The 21083-nt window shown below is 40.7% G+C and overlaps 1 protein-coding gene across 1 annotated transcript; it reads right to left on the minus strand.

Annotated features, from left to right (window-relative positions):
* Positions 1–3260: 3260 nt before the first annotated feature.
* Positions 3261–9745, minus strand: NMS (neuromedin S). The gene is made up of 8 exons (XM_058018870.1): positions 9676–9745; positions 9514–9569; positions 9071–9121; positions 7914–7973; positions 5247–5282; positions 4815–4856; positions 3811–3841; positions 3261–3328 (listed from the first exon to the last, which is right to left on the minus strand). Exons 1-8 carry the CDS (start codon positions 9743–9745, stop codon positions 3312–3314), a joined length of 363 nt encoding a protein of 120 aa, XP_057874853.1. The 3' UTR covers positions 3261–3311.
* Between the last annotated feature and the right edge of the window lie 11338 nt (positions 9746–21083).

Raw genomic sequence — 21083 nt, forward strand, 5'->3', positions numbered from 1 at the left:
TCTCTACAGTTTCTTATTAATTTCACATTGTATTTTGTGTTGTCTTCAACATTATATTTGACTGTCTACAGTTACCCATCCCCTTTGCTGCAAAGCTGCAACTGATTATTCTTCACTATGTGCAATCACTTCCTTTCATCCTCAGTGAGCTGTACGCATCTTTTTCCATATGTATCTTTGCTAGGGTCATTCTGAATGCTGACTCTGTCCTGCAGCACTGCCATCCCTCACAGCTTGCAGTCACCTCTAGATTTACTGAGTGAGCTCTTCCCTGTGGGAGCTGAGCAGGGAGTGAAGCTATCCAAGGCACAGGATCACGAAGGGAGCAGAGAGAGGGAACTAAACCACTGAGAAGGTTTTCCTCTTGTGCTTCGTGCTCTGTCTTTGGTGAGCAGCACGTCGTGAGGCCGGGCAGCACTTGCTCCCCCACAGCCGAGTGCATTTCCAGGTGCATTGCCTTGCTGTGTGCTCTGCTGAGCACTGCCTGGCTGAGCCCAGCTCCTGCAGGCCAGGCTTTTAAGGTCCAGCCTGAAGTGATTTTTGAGTCAAGTTAGGTGGCACAAAGATGTGCACTCCTGAATATTCCTGCCTTTCCAAGAGTCCACCGAGCTGGTCTTAACCACATGCTCTAAGCTGTGGCAACTGGTTTCAGGAGCTAAGTGCTACAAAAAAAATTCCCCTTTGCAGCTGAAACATGTTGCTTCTGAGTGTAATTGAGTGTCCCTCCTTGCTGCCTTTTATGACAAGAGGATGGATGGATTCCCCAATTTACTCTTCTAAACACACTCAGTACTTTGAATATCTAGATTTGTCTCTTCTCTGCCTGACAGTGAGAACTGAGCTTTCACCTCCTTTTCTTGCAGAAATATGTCTGTGCTTCTAATTGTTGTCACCTGTGTCTGCACTCCTGAATTTCTGCTGTGAGTTTTGCAGTGGGATATTCAGAAAGAGTTTCAGGCCAGAGATGACCTTTGCATTTCTATATTATTAATTTCTCCTGTTTTGCAGGTGACATTTGAATTGCTCCAGGGAGCAAAGATTTCCACTGAGCAGTGAACAAGAGCTCTTCTGTGCTTCTTACAGAGGAGTCACAGTTACTACAGGTATATGACTGAGGAACCTAGGTTCTCACCTGCGAATTACCACCTATTTATGAACCTAATTTAAGTTTCAAGGCTCAAACAGATGTTATTCTTGAAACCTATTGTGGGTGAAGGAAGCCTTTGCTGACTGCAGGAGCACAGCATGGGTTGCCTATGGTACAGTACTGCTTCAGTTTCACCTCAGCCACCTTGTTTCATTTCCCCAGCTGGATGGGGAGAGAGTTGAATGGGTAAAAGTGAGCAAAGCTGTGGGCTGAGATAAAGATGGTTTAATAGGTAAAGCAAAACAGAACAAGGAATTCATTCAGAGCTTTACATCAGCAGGCAGGTGTCCAGCTATCTCCAGAAAAGCCAGGCTTCATCCATAACTGTGACTTGGGAAGACCAACACCATCACTCTGAAGGTGTCTGTCCCTTTCTCCTCCCCAGCTTTTATGACAGAGCATGACAGCAATACAGTGGGAGAAATCCTTTTGGCAGTTGTGTCAGCTATCCCAGCTCTGTCACCCCCCAACTCCTTGTGCACCCCCAGCTGCCTCACTGGTGGGGTGGGAAACAGGAATGAGATTGCGCAAGCCCTGCTCAGCAATAGCTAAAATATACCTGTGTTATCAATATTGTTTTGGTCACAGATCTAAAACAGAGCGCCATAAAAGCTTCTGTGAAGACAATTAACTCTATCCCAGCCAGTACAAATACTTATATAGAACTGAGCAAAATCTGATGCTTTTCAGCTTTGGCCTCAGATGAAACAAGCCAGAAGTGCCATTGCAGTGCTTTTGTAATCATTATCTCTTATTTATTTGTTTTGCTGGAGTGCATCCCTACCACTTGTATTTGGCTTAGTTGTTCCTTCCAGAGAGCATCCTAACTGGTTCCAGATATCTGAGAAGCCAGAGGAGCCAGCATCCCTTTGGTAGCTTTTCCAAGTGCTAATAATTTCCTACAGGATTTGACAATACACTGAAAAACAGCTATCTCCTTGATACCCTCCTATGCACTGGAGGGTCTATTGGGTTCCCCTAAAGGCATCCCTCCTCCAGGCTGAACCAGCCCAGTTGCCCTTGCCTCTCCTCAGGGGCAAGTGATACAGTTCTCAACACCTTGGATGCCCTCCCTCCACTTTTTCCATGGCCTTCCTGTATTCTGAGCCTCCAAACTGAATATTCTGCCTTAGATGCAGTCAACAATTCCCAAAAAACCCATCTCTTCCCTTTAACTGCCAGCCAAACTTCTGTTAACACAGCCCAAACTAGGAACTTATCCAGATGAAACCCCACAAAATGACAAAACACAGGTATCTTGGGGATTGTTTTCAAAGACAAAGGTGTCTCCAAATCTGGTTCACATGCAGCTGTGCCAGCATTACTGTAACAGTACTATACCATAATAGCCAAAGAGAAGGAGGGATAACAAAGGGCTTGAGGAAATCAATGCTATGTTCAGGAGTTGCAGCCTCATTTGTATCCCCAGCCCCTCAATTTTAGTCTTTTCTTCCTAAGGAAGTAACTGCTTAATACTTAAAGTTTTGTGCCCATAAATGTCTCCACGTACCAAAACATTCCTTACAGTGCAAGCACAATCAGCTGCACTACATTTTCAAATGCATGATTTCAGAAAAAAAGGGCAGATGTTCAGAATACTTCTCAAAAGTGCCTCATTTGGGCTTTATGATAGCCAGTAAGGCAAGGCTGAAAAAAATACATCATCTGATCAAATAACATCTGTATGTAGCTGCAGTACTTGTTCCTCTTCTTTCAAAGTGCATTGGATTCATCAATTATCACACTTGAGCACTTAGTAAATCATTAAAATGTCCATGAGGATTTTAATACAGTGTTGTTCAGGATGCCTATTCTGAAATAATGGAGAAATGTATTATCTAGTCAAAAGGACAAGCTTATCATTTATGACCCTATTAAAGAAGATGTTATAAAATTCACTGTTGCATTTGAAAATTGTCAATATTGAGATGATGGATTTTCTTTGATTACGGCTGGCAGCAGGCAGTGCTAGACTATAGCCCAAGGAAGCTTAGTATGGGCTTTAATAAAAAAAGGACAACAGAAAGAATTACTGATTGCAAATTTATTACATGGAACAGCAAATTCCAGACAACTGAGTCACAAAATAGACAACCAGTGCAATGGGAAGTCTCTTTCCTTTATGTAAACCAAGTCATCGAGCTGGTAAATGAATCCATGAACTTCACATTCCACGATATTCTGAAAGAAATTAACACAGTATCAGATTTTATGTTGATATGTTGATCTGAATATGACTTACTACTCAGTTCTGTACATCTGGTTCTTTTCAAAGTTAGGAATTAAATAGCTTCGGATTCTAAAACGAGAAGATTTTGATATTTGAAGGTCTAGAAAAGCATCCAGATCTGTTATTTGTACTCAAACATGAATCCTTTCTTCTCGCACAGTTCTCTTTGTACCATGTTTTAATCATGCTGACCTTATTATAGAGTATGGAAACATGACAAAGAAACCATCCCTCTGTCAAGGGTGTGCCCTCTAAGTCTCTGAGCATGAAAAAGCCCTACATTTCTGTCAAGATAGCTCTTACTGGCCATATGAAATATGTGTATTTAGATTTGTACTAGGTTTGTAATGCTTCTCAGTACCTTCTTTTCTCATAAGGGTCATCATTGGTGAAATGGCAGAAGAAATTCTTCACAATTTGGTTGCCTACTTACCACTGCCTTCAATAGTTCTTCCATTTCGAGGCTGTAAAACATAATAATTAGATGATTGTAAAGAAGTAATGGATTACAGACTTAGAAGCACACCAAAATACCTCCCCATCATGTAGACAGGGTACTATATAAAACTGCAGTGAGATTTTTCTTTAAAACAACATGTCAAATACCAGGGGGATCCATGCAGGATGAGTTATGCTTTTGAATAAGAGAAATTTTCATTCAGCCTCTGCTGAAGCTAAACATTCTGGCTTTAATTATTCTCATTCAGGATTTGGGGGTTAAATTCATAGGTGTAGTAAAGGCACATGCCTAATAAATGTAAATGCCAGCACTGAAAGAACCTAGATGAACATACTAGAAACAACAAATAACTTGAAATTAAGCATAAATGACAGCTGAATTGGTACTTTGGTTACCTGATGTGATCTAGTTTACAGTATTTTTAATTTTTTTAAAATGTGTTGAAGATATTCCTAAAAATTAGTTTGGTATTAATCAGAGTGTATCCAAACCAGCACACTGGGCATCAGACCATGTCATAGCTCAGGAAGCCAATGGGTGAAAAATGAGAGAGAAATTATGATAATTATGCTTTGGCTTTTCCCCATTATGCAGTGTGACTTTGCTTCCTGGGCCGATCTTTTAGACCAGGTGGGCACTCAACTCAGTTTGATCTAATTTATTTAGCATCAGTGCACCTTGACAGTCTCACAGATACAAGCCACATGGATGATTTGGCTCAAGATAAAACATTTGCAGAGGCATATCTTCAAACAAAAAGAAGTGTTTAATCTACCAGTACCCCAGATCTCATTATCTTGTCATCTTTTAGTCAAACCAGAGCTTTTTGAGTAAATGGCTCCCTAAGCTTTTAAGCATAGGGATATTTGGCCTCTATTCAAAACAACTGCAGCTAGAATTTGTGAAACAGCTGCTCATCTATGAACATATAACAATGTCTGAGATTTACAATCTTTAAAACAAAGAGATTCAGATACCCTGAAAAGGAAGAAAGGCCGTCCCAGAGTTCCATGACTATCCTATAAAATCAAAGACAAACAATAACAAAATACTTTAAACTCAATTCCATTGATCTGTTGCCAAATTTTACTATTCTTTCAGAATATTGGTAATTTGGAGCCTTTTCCAGCAGCATGCAAACAAGGTGTTGATAGTCCCCAATGCCCATTCATCTGGAATGCTGATTAAAAATTATTGCCTGAAGGACATGGTATCTAATGTAAATAAACTAGATTAACATAATTAAAGATGCACAGGGTTTAGAAGAAATATAAAAGAAAGCTTTAAACATAGGGTATGAGCAGGGTCAGCACAGATCACTTCCCAACCACTGGAAAAACCCAGGCTGACTTTACAAGAAACAAGGAAAGGGACATACTTGTCCACTGCTTGTCTTCATATTTACATACCTTCTTTGCAAGGTTTGCAGAAGCAATCTGTGATTCCTGCAAGTGGACACTGTAGGTTAATCAAGGTGCTGGCACGTTTTGGTTTGTTACAGTGACCCTCTGTTACTGATGAGCTTGGAACACTCCGTGTGAGAAGAGAGAACCTTACACTTATCACAGAGAGATGTAAGAACAGCAGCAAATGGATCTTTTAAAAGACTGATGTGAAGCCTTGCCTGGAAGTTACTCAGTTCATTTCCATCATTCAACAGGCTTCCCCTGCTGTACAGCAAAGTGCAGCCGTGCTCTGGGGGGTGAGGCAGAGCTCAACCTGGAGCTCCACTCCTCAGGCTTGAATTGTACTGATAGCTCTTATCTTGTTAAAATGGGGCTGCTCTTCACCTTTCAGACTGCCCTTGGTTTTAACCCAGGAAAGATTGCTGGGTTTAAGCCCTCCCCTGCACTCTTTATTCTTCAGAAAATTGCTCATTTTTCTACTCAGTCTTACTTCAAGGAATAGAAGCTTTCCCCTCGAATTTATGTGAGCAGACTAAGTTCACCATATGATGCAGCCCTGAACCTGCAGCCTGGTTTGGCACCCTCCTGCCCATGAGACAGCAGCCAGGCTGCATGCTGCCAGCCAGCCAGGAATGGGATGGCTGTGTGCCATCAGTCACCCATCAGTGAGTGGGTTTTTGTTACCTGGAGTGGGCTTGAGAAACAAACATGTGTCATGGGCAAGAATGTGAAGATGGGTGAGAATGCAGGAAAGCACGTGGGTGGGAAACTGCAGAGAAAGAGTTTTAAAAGACAAAATACACAAGCAAGAAACAGGGAATCATGGTTCAGGGTATGAGAAGAGGATTTCTTTGGTTCAAGCTGCAAGACAACAATTTATAGAGCAACTGACATCAACTTACAGGGCTATGAAATACTAGGGAAATAAAAAATGCTTGCTCAATCAAGGTGCTTTAAAGGATGCAAAGGAGGCTACTACAGAGTGACAATATGAGTGCTACCTTTGTTCTGATTTGATTATTACACACCAAGCAAAGATAGAGACTGGCTCATGACTCAGCTTGCAGTTTCAACTATCCCAATTTATAACAGGTGAGAGATTACTAAGTGGAAGAAATATGGTAAAAACTAAGCTTTTAAATATCTTTGGGCTGGAAATCTCAAATACACAGAAAAGTGATGAGACATTGATGTTAAATATTCTTAGTTCTCACAAAACATTTTAAGTTCCCCAGGCAGGGTTCAAGGCCCATTCATACCCAAATTGCCATGGACTTTGCCTTTCAGAGTCCTGAGGCCTCATTCCTTCTCTTAAGATACCATCAACCTTCTCTATAGGATCTGTAACTCTGACTGAATAACTTTTTTTTTTTTTTTTATTCACAGAAATATAGAATAATGTAGAAAGTTAAATTCAGCTGAAATTAGTAGGATTTCATGGCTGTTTCATTGGGTTCACTACATACAGACTCATGTTTGTAGTGTCTTCTGAAGATTCCTTGTGGGCTAAGAAAGTAGGACTTCATGTAATATGAGATTTGATCAGCTGGATAATACTTCACATAATTCTTTATCCATATTTCACATATTTTATCTGCTGTTTTACTCAGACCACACCTAGAAATCATATTGCAGGTGTGTAACTCATATTTTTTGAAAGGATATTGCATGAGATTCAGCTTCCAATCTTGAGAACACACAGTTTTTTGCAAAGTTAGTAATTAAAATAGTAACTAGGAATAAGACTCTGTTCAAAGTTACCAGATGATTCTGGACATTCCCTCATTGGCTAAGCTGTGGAAGCAAAAGAGTCAATGGTGAACTCAGAAACATTTATTAGACTTATGGCTGAAATACTACCATTTTTTTATACAATCAGCTTCAGTATTGTAGAGTTTTGTGACTGCTTCACAAAAGCATGCTTGGAATTATAATAAGCTAAAGACACTGGCAAGAACAGATATTAAAATGCATTTCAAAATACTTTCTATTGTTGTTTTGAAGGATCTACTCCTGTTTTGAAACAGCAGAGGACTCAGCCTCCACAAGTAAATTGCCCTTTTTAGCATATACCCAAGGGCTGAGTGAATTTTATGGAAAAGATTCTTAATGAAATGGTGCTAATAAAAAAGTGATATAAATCAGAACTGATACTGAGGTGGGTCCTTATATGACTGCACCAACAAAAAAGAGCTATACTCAATAACTCCTCAACTTCATCTCCTTACTCTGAATCAGAAACACAAAAAACCCCAAATACAAATAGATCATTAAAATCAGTAAAGCAACTCATACCCCTCCGTGTTCAGCATAATCTAAGGTTTGCTATTGATCCAATGTTATGTGTATTTTTAGTGTATTTAACCCTGTGTTATTCAAAACTGAGGGTCAGGTTAAAATACTGACTGTAAGTGAATGTTTTGGTTCTTCAGCTCTGAATTGGTGAAAAAGCAGCAGTTTCATATAAATAATTTAAAGTAACTAAGAATTACATGTAAACTACTAACAAAAAGAAAATCTTTTATATACCCTCCTACATCTCTTAAACCATTGCAGTATTAGATTATACACTATTGTTTGGGGAGAAATGTCAGAAAGTTGGCTGTGGAGGGTTGCTTTCTAAGTTTAAGAAGGGGGTGCTTTGAAACAAAGCAAGCAATTACATCTTACCTCATTTTTATGCATGCTGTTGAATATGGAATAACAGAGATCCAAAACAGTGCTTGAGATCTGAAAAAAACCCCAGCAATACTTTAATACATTTACTGGGAGAACATGGTGTACATGGTTTGATTAAAAACAGGCTTGATTCTGATCCCAGATCAATTTAGATTGAGCACAGTTCACCAAAACCACTCAGAGCAGGGGGAAACTTACTGATGCTATTATGAGATGAAAAATTGCTCTTTTATTTGAGGAGAATACACACAATACAACTGTTGTCAATACAGTCTGGTGCTATAAAGCGATCAAAATCAGCCTCTTATATTTAAAATGCATTTTCTATGCTAATAGTTCTAGGGGTAGCTTTGGTTTTTGGCATGTTTAATCTATGCTGATTTTTAACTACAACCTTTTGATCAATCAGTACTATAGTCTTTAATCATATACTGAAATACACTGTCCTATACTCATTGTCACCGGACAGGGATTTGCTTATGCATGCAATCACATTAGATGAGAACTACAGGTTCAAAGGAAGTGAGGTGTAAGACACCTGAGAAACAGGCTCTGGAAACTATTTTCTACAAGTTTTGGTTCACAAAACTGTAACATTTCAGAAAGAAAAAAAAATCAGAACAAAATATTCAACATTTCCAAGTACTTCCCGATCCTGCAAATATTTTTCTCCCTGCTTTGAAAATGACCCTTGGGCTCATTAAATGCAATGCAGCTGATCTTCCACTTTGAAGTGTTTGTAAGCCTTGGGCAGCAGAAATTATCTGTGAAAACTTCCCCTTGTTCTGCTCTCCTCTGAGCACCTCAGAAAAAACCCATCCACCCACAAAGCACCAAGCCAGGACCAAACAGGACCTTTAAATCCTGCAGGAACTGTCTGGCACTTCTTGCTTCAGTGTTAGCTACTATTGGCATAATATTGCCATGGCAAGAATGGGGGGGGAAAAGTGCTTTTCTTTAGGTCTGCATCAGCTTCACAAGGAGGAGAGCACACACACCAACAAACTCGCCCTGCTCTCCAGAGCTACTGGCTCTCTGGTGGAGGTTCTGCCACCTGCAGACATCGATGCTCCAGGTTATACAGGACAATTAGTATGTCTGGAAGAGAGAGTCTCAGCAGATCAAACACATCACAGGAGTCAAGTTACCTGGGGCTGATCGGACATTTCCATCCACTGACTGAAACACAGCGCCAGTTGCTTTAAAAAGTAAAGAACAGACATTAACAGTGTGTCCATCATACCTTCGGACCTTTTTGCTCAGAAAGTCGGGGCTGGTTTGTTATTAGCCTGGCCGTCTTGGGCTGACCCAGGTGTCCTATTCTGCACCGTGCTGCACTCCACACCCCTGCCCACACCTGTTCCACCAGGGCGCCAGCCTCCCTCCTCTCTTTACCAACCCCCAGGGTATTCAACAAGGTATTCAACAAGGTATTCAACAAGGTATTCAACAAGGTATTCAACAAGGTACTGCCAGTCCGTTGCCGATTCCCTACCTCATTTCCCTGCCACAGAGCCTCGTTTCCCACCTTCCCCGTCTCTTCCCTACCTCAGCCCGTCGCATCGCTGTCGGACGCCAGTGCCGGACGTACCTGGTTCGGGGGCAGCTCCACAGCGTCCCGGTGGCGAGAGAAAGGCTGCGGGAAGCCTGCGGGAGGGACACGGCCGCGTTGGGATGCGCGGAGCCCAGCCAGGACGTGGCTCCTCGAGAGGAGCCGGTCCTGTCCCGGTTCTCCCGCGCTCCCGGGACGTACCTGAGCCCCGCGGCAGGGCGCAGAGGCAGCAGGCGGCCAGGAGCCAGGGCAGGGCGGGCGGCGGGGGCATGGCCGGGCGGGGATGGAGGGATGGGCGAGCGGACCGGCGCCTTTATGGGGCCTCGCCGAGCCCCATATGGAGCCGCCGAGCCAATGGGCGCCGGGGCGGTCCCAGGCACCGCTCCCACTGTCGCTCCCGGTGTCGCTCCCGGTGTCGCTCCCGGTGCCGCACCGGCACTGCCGCCCCCGCCGTGAGGAGAAACCCCCAGCCCAGCATTAGGGACCCCGCTCTCCCTAAAAGCCTCCGTCAAAACTGCTTCTCTGGAAGAGGTGACCGAGAAGAAAGAGTGAGGGATAAGAAGAAGATGCTGTGGCCGGTCAAGTGACAGAGCAGCAGAAAATACAGTTTTGTAGTAGGGCTTGCTGAGTGTTTGGAAATTATTTCTCTTCATGGCAGCTTGGGAAATAAAGTTTGCCTTCTAATTAGAAAGGTTGTGAACTTTCATATTGAACAAGTTCCATTTTACTACATTTACCTTCACATGAAATAAAGAAAGCCATCCACCTTTTAATTCATTTCATAGTGGGTATGGCTGTAAAAAAGATACAGATCTGCTATCAACAGAAAGTTATTCTCCTTTCTTCCTGATTTAATCATTGGGTTTGATTATGGAAAACTCTTCCTGGTTTTCTCTGTGCAAGTTCTAAGAGCAATGCTTTCTATTCAGATCACAGACTTAGAAAGGCAGAGTCCTCCCAAACTCTTTTATTTAATAGACTTTCGGCCAGCTGAAGCAAATATATATTCAGTCGTCTGACTTCTAACACAGCAGGGTTGGAACTACATGATCCCTTCCAACCCTAACTATTCTATGATTCTATGGATTAGACCTGCTTGGGAGGCAATGGCTCCAGTGTGGGATATGAGACACAAAAAGCTGCAGAAGGCATTATTGTCACAGCACCCCACCTCATCTCATAATGTCCCTCAATGGCTGTGCTGCACACTAAAAGGATGATGGCAAGACTGGTCCTGGTGGGAGCATCTCAGAACAGTCAGGGAGGAGACACAGCTGCTTTCTCACAAAGGACAGGGGAGCCAGACTGACAGATTTTGTCAGCTACACAGCTGTGTGTCCCGAACACCTAAAGAGGCACAGGAGCAGCTGAGTGACCCCATTAGTTCACCCTTTTTTTCTTCCCCTGGGAAGGATGGCTGTCTTTGCCTCATCACAGCCTTTTGGGGGCAATAATCGGAGTGGGGAGATGTCAGGAGAGGTCAGACTTTGCTGGAGCACACACACTTGTCAGATTCTCACTGTCTTAAGTGGAATGGGAGATTCAAGACAGGATAGAATTCAAAGAGATTAGTCCCTCTGACTGTATAATTTTTATCCTCTGTGGGAGCTAAAGCAGATTGCAGCAAGTTTTGTGATGATGGTTTCTCACAGCAAATCTGCCCAAGATTTCATTAACAAGAAGATGCAGCGTTCCAGGAAGCCCATAGCTCCTTTTTGCAGAGACCCTGTGTTCTCCCCAAGCCCATGAAATCCTGGAGTGAAAGCATTCTCTGAATTTGTTAAATTTGCTCATAAAAGGAGGATGGTGTTTTATTTTTGGTGGCAGTGAGAAGCAGGTTTGTGTTTGGTGTAATTTATTTAAGCCAATGTAATCACAGAAATGTGAGAGCAGAGCCCCACTAAGTGTGAGCTGGGCTCATCAAAGGTAGACAGTAAAATGAGAGAAGGTAAAGATACTCTGAAAGATTGCACATTTTCATCTTAACTATGTTCTTCCTGTCTTTCAACACTTTAACCAAACTGAAAATTATTGTGAACCAGCAGTTTCTCTTGCCCTGCTTATCACAGATCTTGCATCCAAATCACTCCCATGCTGCAGAAACACAGGATCTTAGAGAGCCATTATAGATTCACTATTTGCTATTATTTTTTTAATATTTACATATGAGATACCAATCCTTTTAAATCCTAATAATTTGCTATCTTTTTACAAGAGAATAATATTAAATTATGACCATATTGCTAGTGATAGTTCATTGTAATGGGATGTACTTCTCTGGCTTTCCCTATTTGGTGATAAAAGCAGAGTCTTCTGCTTCCTGCCAGTTATATGGTAGCCTCTTTCCACTTTTTTAAACACATTTGTGTTTAGGAGTGGGATTTTTTTTGTAATAGCATGTGATCATGGTGGGTGCATAAAATCTACTTCTAGATCTTCTTACATAAAATACTGGATGCTACCTGGACCTTTCCTTCCTCCTTCTCGTGCACAATAAACCATCTGCTGCTTTATTTCACCATTTACCAGGGAGTAGCCTAAGTGTACTCTGTGCCTTCTTTCTGCAAATTTTGCCTACAGTGAAGCCCATGGAGCTATTCATTTGCATCAAGTGAGGCTTAATACTTGAAGATGAGAAAAAATTAACTCATTCAAACTCCACTAAAAAAAAAAAAATCACAACTTATCTCCTAACTGAAAATTGTATTTTATCACAGCTATGCAGTATGAGAGAAGAATGGGGAAAGTGTTGAAAACTAAAATTTCAAATATATGAGGGTGTTATATTGTGAACACATTCAGCTTCCTTAAATCAGAACTCTCTTTGCGGCTGGATGTTTCATTTCAAAAGTGTAAGCCAATTGATATACCAACACCAAGCCATATTAATGAGCCATACTTTCACTGCATAAATAAAATTCCCCTTTTAATGTCTTGGGCTCTCTGCACAAAGAGAGAAAAATAGGGTGGCTTTCAGTGTCCTCAGTGATTCACAAGGGAGTTGAAATGAAGCTTTAGGAGGGGGTTGATGAGAAACAAGAACATTTTTTATTGTGAGTAAGGAGTCTTGGCCTATATTTAGCAACAGCAATATGATTACATAATTTTAGAATAAAACATGCTATGATTGATAAATGAATAAGAAGAAAATTTGGCATCAATGAGCAAAAAAGGGTGAAGGGCTGGTTTCCTTTTTGTAAATGATTTCTGCAATGAAATCAGTAGCTATTGCAGACAGCAAGGACAGAGTGCACAATGTCACGATTGAGCAGCTCTTGAGTGCATCCCAGCTCATCCAAGCTGCTTCTGCTGGCTCATGCCTCTCCCCCTCCGCAGCTCAGCAGTACTTTGTACAAAGCCTTATCCTGCTCTCAGGGCTTTCAATACCTCACCCACGACCTGTTTGGAAAGATGAGGAAAGCTGCAGAAAAGGGAGGGTGTTTATTAGGCAAAGCTGCCACAGAGCCAGCAGACAGCTGCCATTACTCATCTTCTATTACATATGACAGTGCCTACTTATGTTGAATACAAGGCTGTGTTTGATGTGGTTTTGGTTAATACTCATTTACCTTTCCAGCACAGACAAGTGGTCCAAACTGTGGGAGCTTGTCTCATTCTTGTTTTTACATGGGCAAGGCTCTACTTGGCACTCAGACCTGCGTGCCCAAACTTTGCTTTACCAGCACATATCACACTTTTGTAAAACTGACATCTGCTAAGGGTGCTGATTTGGTTGTCAGAATGTCAACTAAGTACAATATGATCAAGTAGGTACAATCTTATGCTTTTGTTGGTGGTTGGTTGCTATACTTTACAGCTATAAAGCCACATTCAAAAAGTTGAGTAGGCCAGCAAGTAAATATTTCAAGGGGATCAGTTAAAAGCCTGTCCCACTGTGCAGGTGTTCAAAGAGTTCAGACCATCAAAATGGAAGACAGATGCTAATGGTGAAGTTAGGAAACTAGAGCAGGAATGTGAATATTTGCATTCTTTTGTATAGTTTATTGGCTAATTTTTGGAGAAATGTGATTTTCTGTCTTCTACACTCTGACAGAGAATTGTAAATTCCTCTGAAATGGAGCAATTTGCACCTACCATGTGCTGTATGGAAACAGTGCTGTAGCAATGGGCTGTATTTGGCAATAGTGGGATAAAGGATCAGTGTAATTTCTAGATTTTGAGACATTTGAAAAGATCTTTAACCTGGAGCTCTGACTTGGCTTAATTTTATTTGATGTTGTCCCAGCTGGACAGGGAAGCAGTATGTTCTTCTGCTTAGGCAACTGGAGAGATAACTCAATCAATATCTGCAGTTTAGCTTTCACCAAGGATTTGTCCAGAATGAATCATTCCTGGCATCTTAGGCCTGCCATAAATTTCCAGGTGGTCTCTGAGTCAAATGCTGGAATGGCTGACACATACTTCATACCACCAGCTGAACAAATTTGATTTTAATAGCTGAATTATAATGCAGACACTAATTCATCCATGCCTCCTAACTCTGAATTATTTAATCTGTAGGTTTAATTTTCTTTGGGTATAGATGTGTGTAAATCATAATTTTGTGTTTATAGAGGGATCACCACAGTCTACAGATACCTTACACTGATTAATAGAGTAAAGGATTTAGATTAACATGCATACCACACATCTCAGATTTCTGGCAAATACCCAAATCCTACACCTTCATTGCTATATAAGAAGAAAGTAGATGGAAATAAATGTTTTTCTCACCAAGAACTGACTACAGGGAGAGTCAATCCCAGACAATTTTTACTACCTGACCAGGTTTCCTCAAAGATCATTACTCTAAACCCACCAGCCAGAGAGAAGAAATCACCAAACTATGTTAATCCATTTCAGTATCATATGAGCCACCAACCCTGTGCTGGTGATATGATCCATCATCTGCCTGACTTTAACATGATACACAAAAACCAGCTCACCTGGGAAGCTGAGTGCTTCAATAACTGGAGCTCAGGCCTTGGACACTCCCTCCAACTTATGTGTCACTTATCATTGAGTGAGGAGCAGAGTTTAACCCAAAACTCTGCTTCCCTTAGCCATACTTACCAGCACTTAATCCTGTCAGACATCTGAGTTGAGTGCTATTCAAAATGAGCAAGTACTCAAACACTGTCACATACAGTTATTGCTGAAGGTATCTGTATTTTTCTTCTTAAGTAATTTGACTTACTTAATATGACAGCATTCTGTTTCAAGTAAACTATATCTTTACAGAGTATTGCTGGTATTCAAAATGAAGTGATTTCTTCTTTGACAAATTAAATGTCATTTGTATGAGCTGTTGCATGCCTTCTGGCTCCTGACTTCAGCTGTAAGACTTAAGCTAACTTTTATGCTGTCCTTTGGCCAAAGCAGTTATGCCTTGACAATCAATGGCCTTTTTTTTTTTTTTAATCTCATTAAAATTATATCACTCCACAAAAGCTTTACTGTAGCTAAATACAAAACTTTTCAGCTGTTAGAACATTTTTTTGGCCTGAAAATATTGGAATTGTAAGTTTCATGGAAATGGCCACTCCTGGGTCTAGCAATCAGACCAGACTCTAAACCAACAATAAACTAAGAGCCATTAATACTAATTCTACTACTTGGATTAGGGTCCAAGCCAGTCTGTCAGTAGCGATGCCTTCTCCATAGCCTCTACTGAGAATTGCTCAGAAGCTGTTTCTCTCCACACCTGAGTCCTAGAGCTCTTCGTGCACAGAACACATGCATCTTTCCTCTACGGCAAAAGATCTGCCTTGTCTGCCTGTAAGCAGCTGTCCAGAAGAACCACAGGCAAACAAAAGGCAGGTTTTCCTTTGAAGGAACCATTTTACAGTTGAATGTCTTTTTAAAGCCTTTAATCTCCTTCTCAAATTTATTAGAGAGTTTTTTTTTTTAATTGTTATCCTTTCCCAAAGGTCTGTTTGCAGAAGCACTGTGGCATTTGTTATAGATGCAGAATTAATTTGTATCCATTAACACCCTATTTACATATTATCTTCTTGAGTTTAATTGCTCCATGTGGGCTTAACCTTGAATTAAGAAATTCCCCTCCTGCTTGGGGGAGAACCCCATGAATGAGCCATTCTGCTTGCTTGATCTCTGTTCTGGGATCTGTGTGTTGCTCAGCCCTTTCCAGCCCAGCAGGGGCCAAAGTTGCAGTCCAAGATCTAGACACACCATTAAACATAAATGTATAGCAAAAGACCTGCCATAATATGATGCACCAGCTAGACAAGACAAGACAAATGAGGGAAAATGATAGTGTGGTGGTAGGAATACAGACATTTGGAATTCTTATCCTCCATCTGTATTTACTTTATCTTCTTAATCAGTACTTCTTGACAGCAAAATATTGTGTGGGGGAATGCTTTTGTGGACCACCCTCAACAAAATAGTAAGACAGGAAGTTGAGTGTCAACAAAGCACATGAGTGGGACACCAGAAACTGGCTGAGAAGATGTTTGCCCAAACTGGTGCTGCTTATAGAGGAAGACCATCACCAGGATTTAACAGTAACCAGGAAATTGAAATCTTTAGAAACAAACTGAACTTGAAGAGAACTGCAAAAGATGGACCCAAATTTGCAACAGAGGGTAGGTCCCTGGTGATGGTAACAGAGCAGGGTTTGACAGTGACAGGGGCCCTGCTCAGCACCAGCACTGCAGTGCCCATGTGCATTGGGGGACACAGGAGGGTGACCCAGTGGATGTAGTGCAGATTCTGCACCTGTGCTGCAACAGAGCTTTCTTGGTGGCATGAGGGTTCAGGGAGTGCTGGGAGCAGTGGGGGATTACACATAGCCAGAGCACACACTTCCCTTAAAGGAGAACGGGGGAGGAGGGGAGCCCCTTACCCTAGAGAAAGAGGTAGGCACTTGTCCCTCCCTGTGCAGAATTTGAGCACTTGGGGATTAGTTATACAAGGGTGTTCAAAAATTTCTGGTTCAGTAACAGTTTGTGAGTGTCTAATGTTGAGGTTTATCTGCTGGTATAGCTCTTGAATACATTTTTCAAAAATTGCTGATCAATTATGTGCTGTTAATAATTCAATAAACTACTTCAGTCTTGAGTTGGTTTAAACTCTGAGCAGTTTTTCCCTGTGATAATATTTCCCTGTCCCTCAATGCTAGCAACATTGTGGATGAAATGCAGTATTGCTTTTCATTTTCAAACTGAAAATGCAGTTTGCTTTTCCCCTTTATAGCAATGCATCCTGAGAATGCATCTTGTCTGTCTTCAATGGCAATTGCTGCATCATCTTCTCACTCTGAAGGCTCCAAGATAAAAAAGGAATTACTCCAAAACAGAAAGGGAAAAAACTAAGAGAGAATTTGAGGGAAATAATGACAAAGAACAGAGTGGAGAGCTTATAGAAAACTACTTTCTGACTAGGCAGAGGACCACTCTATCTCTCATGTTTTGTCAAATGCAGTCCCTGCCTCTCTTAGCCCTACTACACAAAAATGTGGAGGCTGGAGCCTCTCTAGCATATAAGTGAAGAAGACAGACATTTTTCTGCAGTATAATTTGCTGTAAAGCACGTCACTCAAAAGTGAGCAGAGAACTTAGGGTTTTTACCTGACTTAATTGTTAAAGAAGGAGGAAAAGCCAAAACAGGCAGCTGCATCAATGGTTATATCAGGTACCTTTCTCCTCAGTACATGTCACTGGGGAGAGGTTTAGCAGAGATGACACATTGGGACCACATCTCATAATTTGTTAATATAATAAGATGCAGTGCAATAACTGGCAAATCCTGTTTGGTTTATCACTGTAAACCTCAGAGATTTATGATGGCCAGAGGTATGTGACTATCATGAAATCACATAAAACTGGAGATTATGTTATGTTTATTTCACTGGATGAATAGTCTTGAGACAGGAGAATTAATTGCATCCAATTCCAATTTTCTTTTTCTTTCTGTTGAAAGTGTTATCATATTCCTAGTTGGTAATAGACTGTCTAAAGAACATGGTGTTTAATGGAATAGTAAGGAATGATGTAAAGTTAAAATCAATTCATCCATGATGATTTACAGTAAGATAAATGAGTACAACATTAAAGAAGCCAATAAAGACCATGATAAAGTTTCAGGAGGCATAATAAAGTTACAAAAAACAATTTCTAGAGAGGATATTAAATATATTTCCAAAATCCAGGCTGTCATTTGAAAAATACTTTAAATGTCCTCGGTTCTACACGAGAAACATATTTGTGTATCCAGTTTCTGCTGGTTTTACATTAAAAAAAACCCCACATTCACTTTATAGTGTAGTCTGGCATGTTCTAGCAATTTGCTGAGTTATTGCCATAAAGCAGAGATGCTGCTGCAGTTCCTGGTCTTCCTTGCAACTCTGAAAGACAGTCTTAGAGTAACTGCTGTATCAAACTACCATTATCAAACACATTTTGAAAGCAGCTTTGTTTTTGCCATGGAATCAGTAATGTACTTCACTTATCCAGCTGTAAAATCTTGTTGAAGAAAAGAGATTTTTCCTGTGTGAAGGAGTTGGATAAGATGAAATCTGTGTGCAATGGCTTAAGGATAATCTCATAATGACTACAGTGTGACAATAAAATAAAAAAATTAAAGAAAAAAAGAAAAAAGAAAGAAGAAAAAGAGAAAAGAAAAAAGAAAAAAGAAAAAAGAAAAATCAATCAGACCTCCCTGCCTTCTGTTTGGAGAAAACATAGCCAAAATGAATCTTAACTCCAGCAATATCAAGAGAACAGCAGAAGCTGACATGACCCAATAACTTCTGTAACAGGAGCACATTTAGACAACAGCAGTGCAAGGCACAATGTGGCACCTTGAGTTATCCAAGAGAATGAGGCTCAGTTGTTGCTGTTGTTTATCATTCCTGAAGGACAAAATAATCTGCCCTCCTTGCAGTGGCTGGATCAATGGCTCACTGCTCAGTGACACGGTTTCCTTAATGAAGTGAGTGCTCAGTGAAGATGTGTAAATTAAGAAATAAGGATGTCACAGCAAAGTACATGCTAACTGCTCTGGTAGAGTTTTTTTTCAAACCAGGAAAGCCCACTTAAATGGTGTAAAATATAAAAAGACAGAATGTCTAGAGGGAATTGGTAAGTGGGTGGATGGATGGCAGCCTCCTTCTTTTCTGGGGATACAACTTAAAACAAAGATAGTGTTGCTGTGGAAATATGCCTGCCTAAGTGGTGTGATGCTTCCAAATGCAGGGCTGGGGTGTTCCTTATACTAAGAAAAGAAATAGTTGTAATGCTCAAAGATTATTGTGAGCAGAGCCTGAAGGTGAACAGAGGATCTGCCCTTCAGCAAGAGCTGACAGCCTAAGAAAGGGAAGGGTTTGGCTCTGAATGGCCAAAAAAGATTGTATTTAATAAGAATTTATGATGTTATGTGGTAAGAGAGGAATGCTTAATACAGCTGATATGGGCTACTCACAATATTTTTAAAGGAACTGAGAAAAGAATCCGTAGGATCTGTGCTACAAGATGGTGTCTTGTACCACTGAACCAATGTACTTTTCATGATAATATTTCGTTCACACTTGAAAACCACATCTTGGCTCGGCTTACTCTTTTTTAATTTAATTTCATAATTTTGAACTCAGAGTAGATTTTGCAATTTAGAGCAACATGACTTGAAAAAACACATCATGATACTTTCTTAAACACTACAGTGATAGATAAAAGCATTAAAAAATGATGGTTTTCTTTGGTTGAAGTATAAAGCTGTCAACTTCAATATTGCCTTTATCAAATACCAATTGCAATAGTAACAGGTGACTTATTAATTTAACTGTGTGATTTGTAACTGAATATCTTAAAATACTTGTCAGAGACTGTGAAGGTCAATTTAATCTGTTAACCTTCTTTTATTTAAGTTGAATACCTAGCAAGAATATGTAAAATCATTCTCCCTCTTTTTAGATGAAGAAATTCCAGAGATAAAACAATGCTTTTCATGGTTGATCTATCAGGGCTGGTCCTGACAGAAGGTTTGATGATGACTGGTGGTCACACAATTCCAAAACATCAACTGCTCTTTGGGTGAGCTGAATAAATGGAGAGACTAGTTGGTAACCATCAGTTATACTTTGGGAGATGTCAAAGCTTTATATTAAATGTTGAAATCATCTTATACTCTCAATCCTTTTCTTTGTAGTGAAGCTGAAAGTCATGTCACTAAAACTTTCCATATTTACCCTACCCCTCATATTTTCAGGGTTCTTTTTGGTCATGGTTGCCATAAGTGCTTAAACTACACTTATTTTGGAAATGGGCATTTTCAAATACCAATCTCCCATGTGTTCTCACCTAGGTAAGAATAAGTTTTTATTGTTGCAGTGCAAGACTGACTGTGCCCTAATATCTTTAGAAACATTACATTGAAGGAAATAAAATTTGCTACAGCCAAATCAAGGTAAGGCTAGGTCTTGTGAGCCTGATGTTTTTGTATTTCAAGGGCAAGAACCTTTAACATAAGTTTCAGTGACTGAAGAATTCATCTCACCTCAGGCTTGCAAATCCAAAGGTCATATTCTCCAAAACAATCCAACTTCTCCCTCTTTCTCCCATTCCCATTTCGGTATACATGGTGACTGGGGAAATTCCTTGTCTCTTTTTATCTTTTTACTATTGTAGCACGTAAATATGCAGGGTAAGTTCAAGGACATATGGTAACATAGTAAACAGCTCATATTCAGAAAGGCAGCAAAAAAAAAAATCCCCTAAAAACACAAAGAATTTTCATCCTGTGTTTCTCTCTTCTTTTTGGGGATGAGTGTTTTTAGGATTTTTTTTTTTTTTTTGCTTTTTGTTTCTTCGTTTGTTTGTTTTAAAGAGTCAAGGAAGCTATGGAATAGGCTCCAGACTCTGTAAAATGATGGGCTCTTAGTTTCCACTGGAAACAGTCAGACATAGCTCCAAAATTATTCTTGGATAAGGACCATGCCCCCAGAGGAGCACACTCTGAGGTATGGCACAGGGGCCACACCGTGCAGGAGGACATGGGCCCTCCCTGGGGGTCACTCCCTGTGCCAGAGCACAGCCTGCCTCTGCAGCGCCCTGGGCAGGAGGATGTGCCAAGAGCTGTGAATTCCCACCTCTCCCAGACTTGCCCTCCTGAGTTTGGGTTGTAGCACAGTGCCTGTCGTTTTAGGATAACCCTTTTACACTTACATCTCCTTGAATTTCTGGCACAAACACTTTTTTCTTGCCTTCACAAGAGTAGTGCAGTTCCTAGTTAATTATTAAGCTATAAGGATATGGGAAACAAATGTTCAAATTCCTCCTGATAGATACCACATCTGCCACCTCCCAAGAGCCAGCCTAAACAGCAAGTTATAAATTATTTGAAGCACTCAATGTCCCTGTGAAAGCTGTTCCACTTAGTGTAAAACATTCTAATCCTACATACATTCACTAGGAAATGGGACCCAGGTTCTGTACCTGCCTCCACCTCTCTTTTATTTTTTAGTCTCACACCCTCATGATCTAAGACACCTCTCAGGCTTCCTCCTTCCTGTTTCTGCTTACCCCAAAACTGGTCAGTTTTCTAACCTGGGGATAATCAAGCAGAAGATAACAGCTCTCCCAACCATTGCT

Source organism: Melospiza georgiana, chromosome 2, assembly GCF_028018845.1.
Source record: "Melospiza georgiana isolate bMelGeo1 chromosome 2, bMelGeo1.pri, whole genome shotgun sequence".
NCBI lineage: Eukaryota > Metazoa > Chordata > Aves > Passeriformes > Passerellidae > Melospiza > Melospiza georgiana.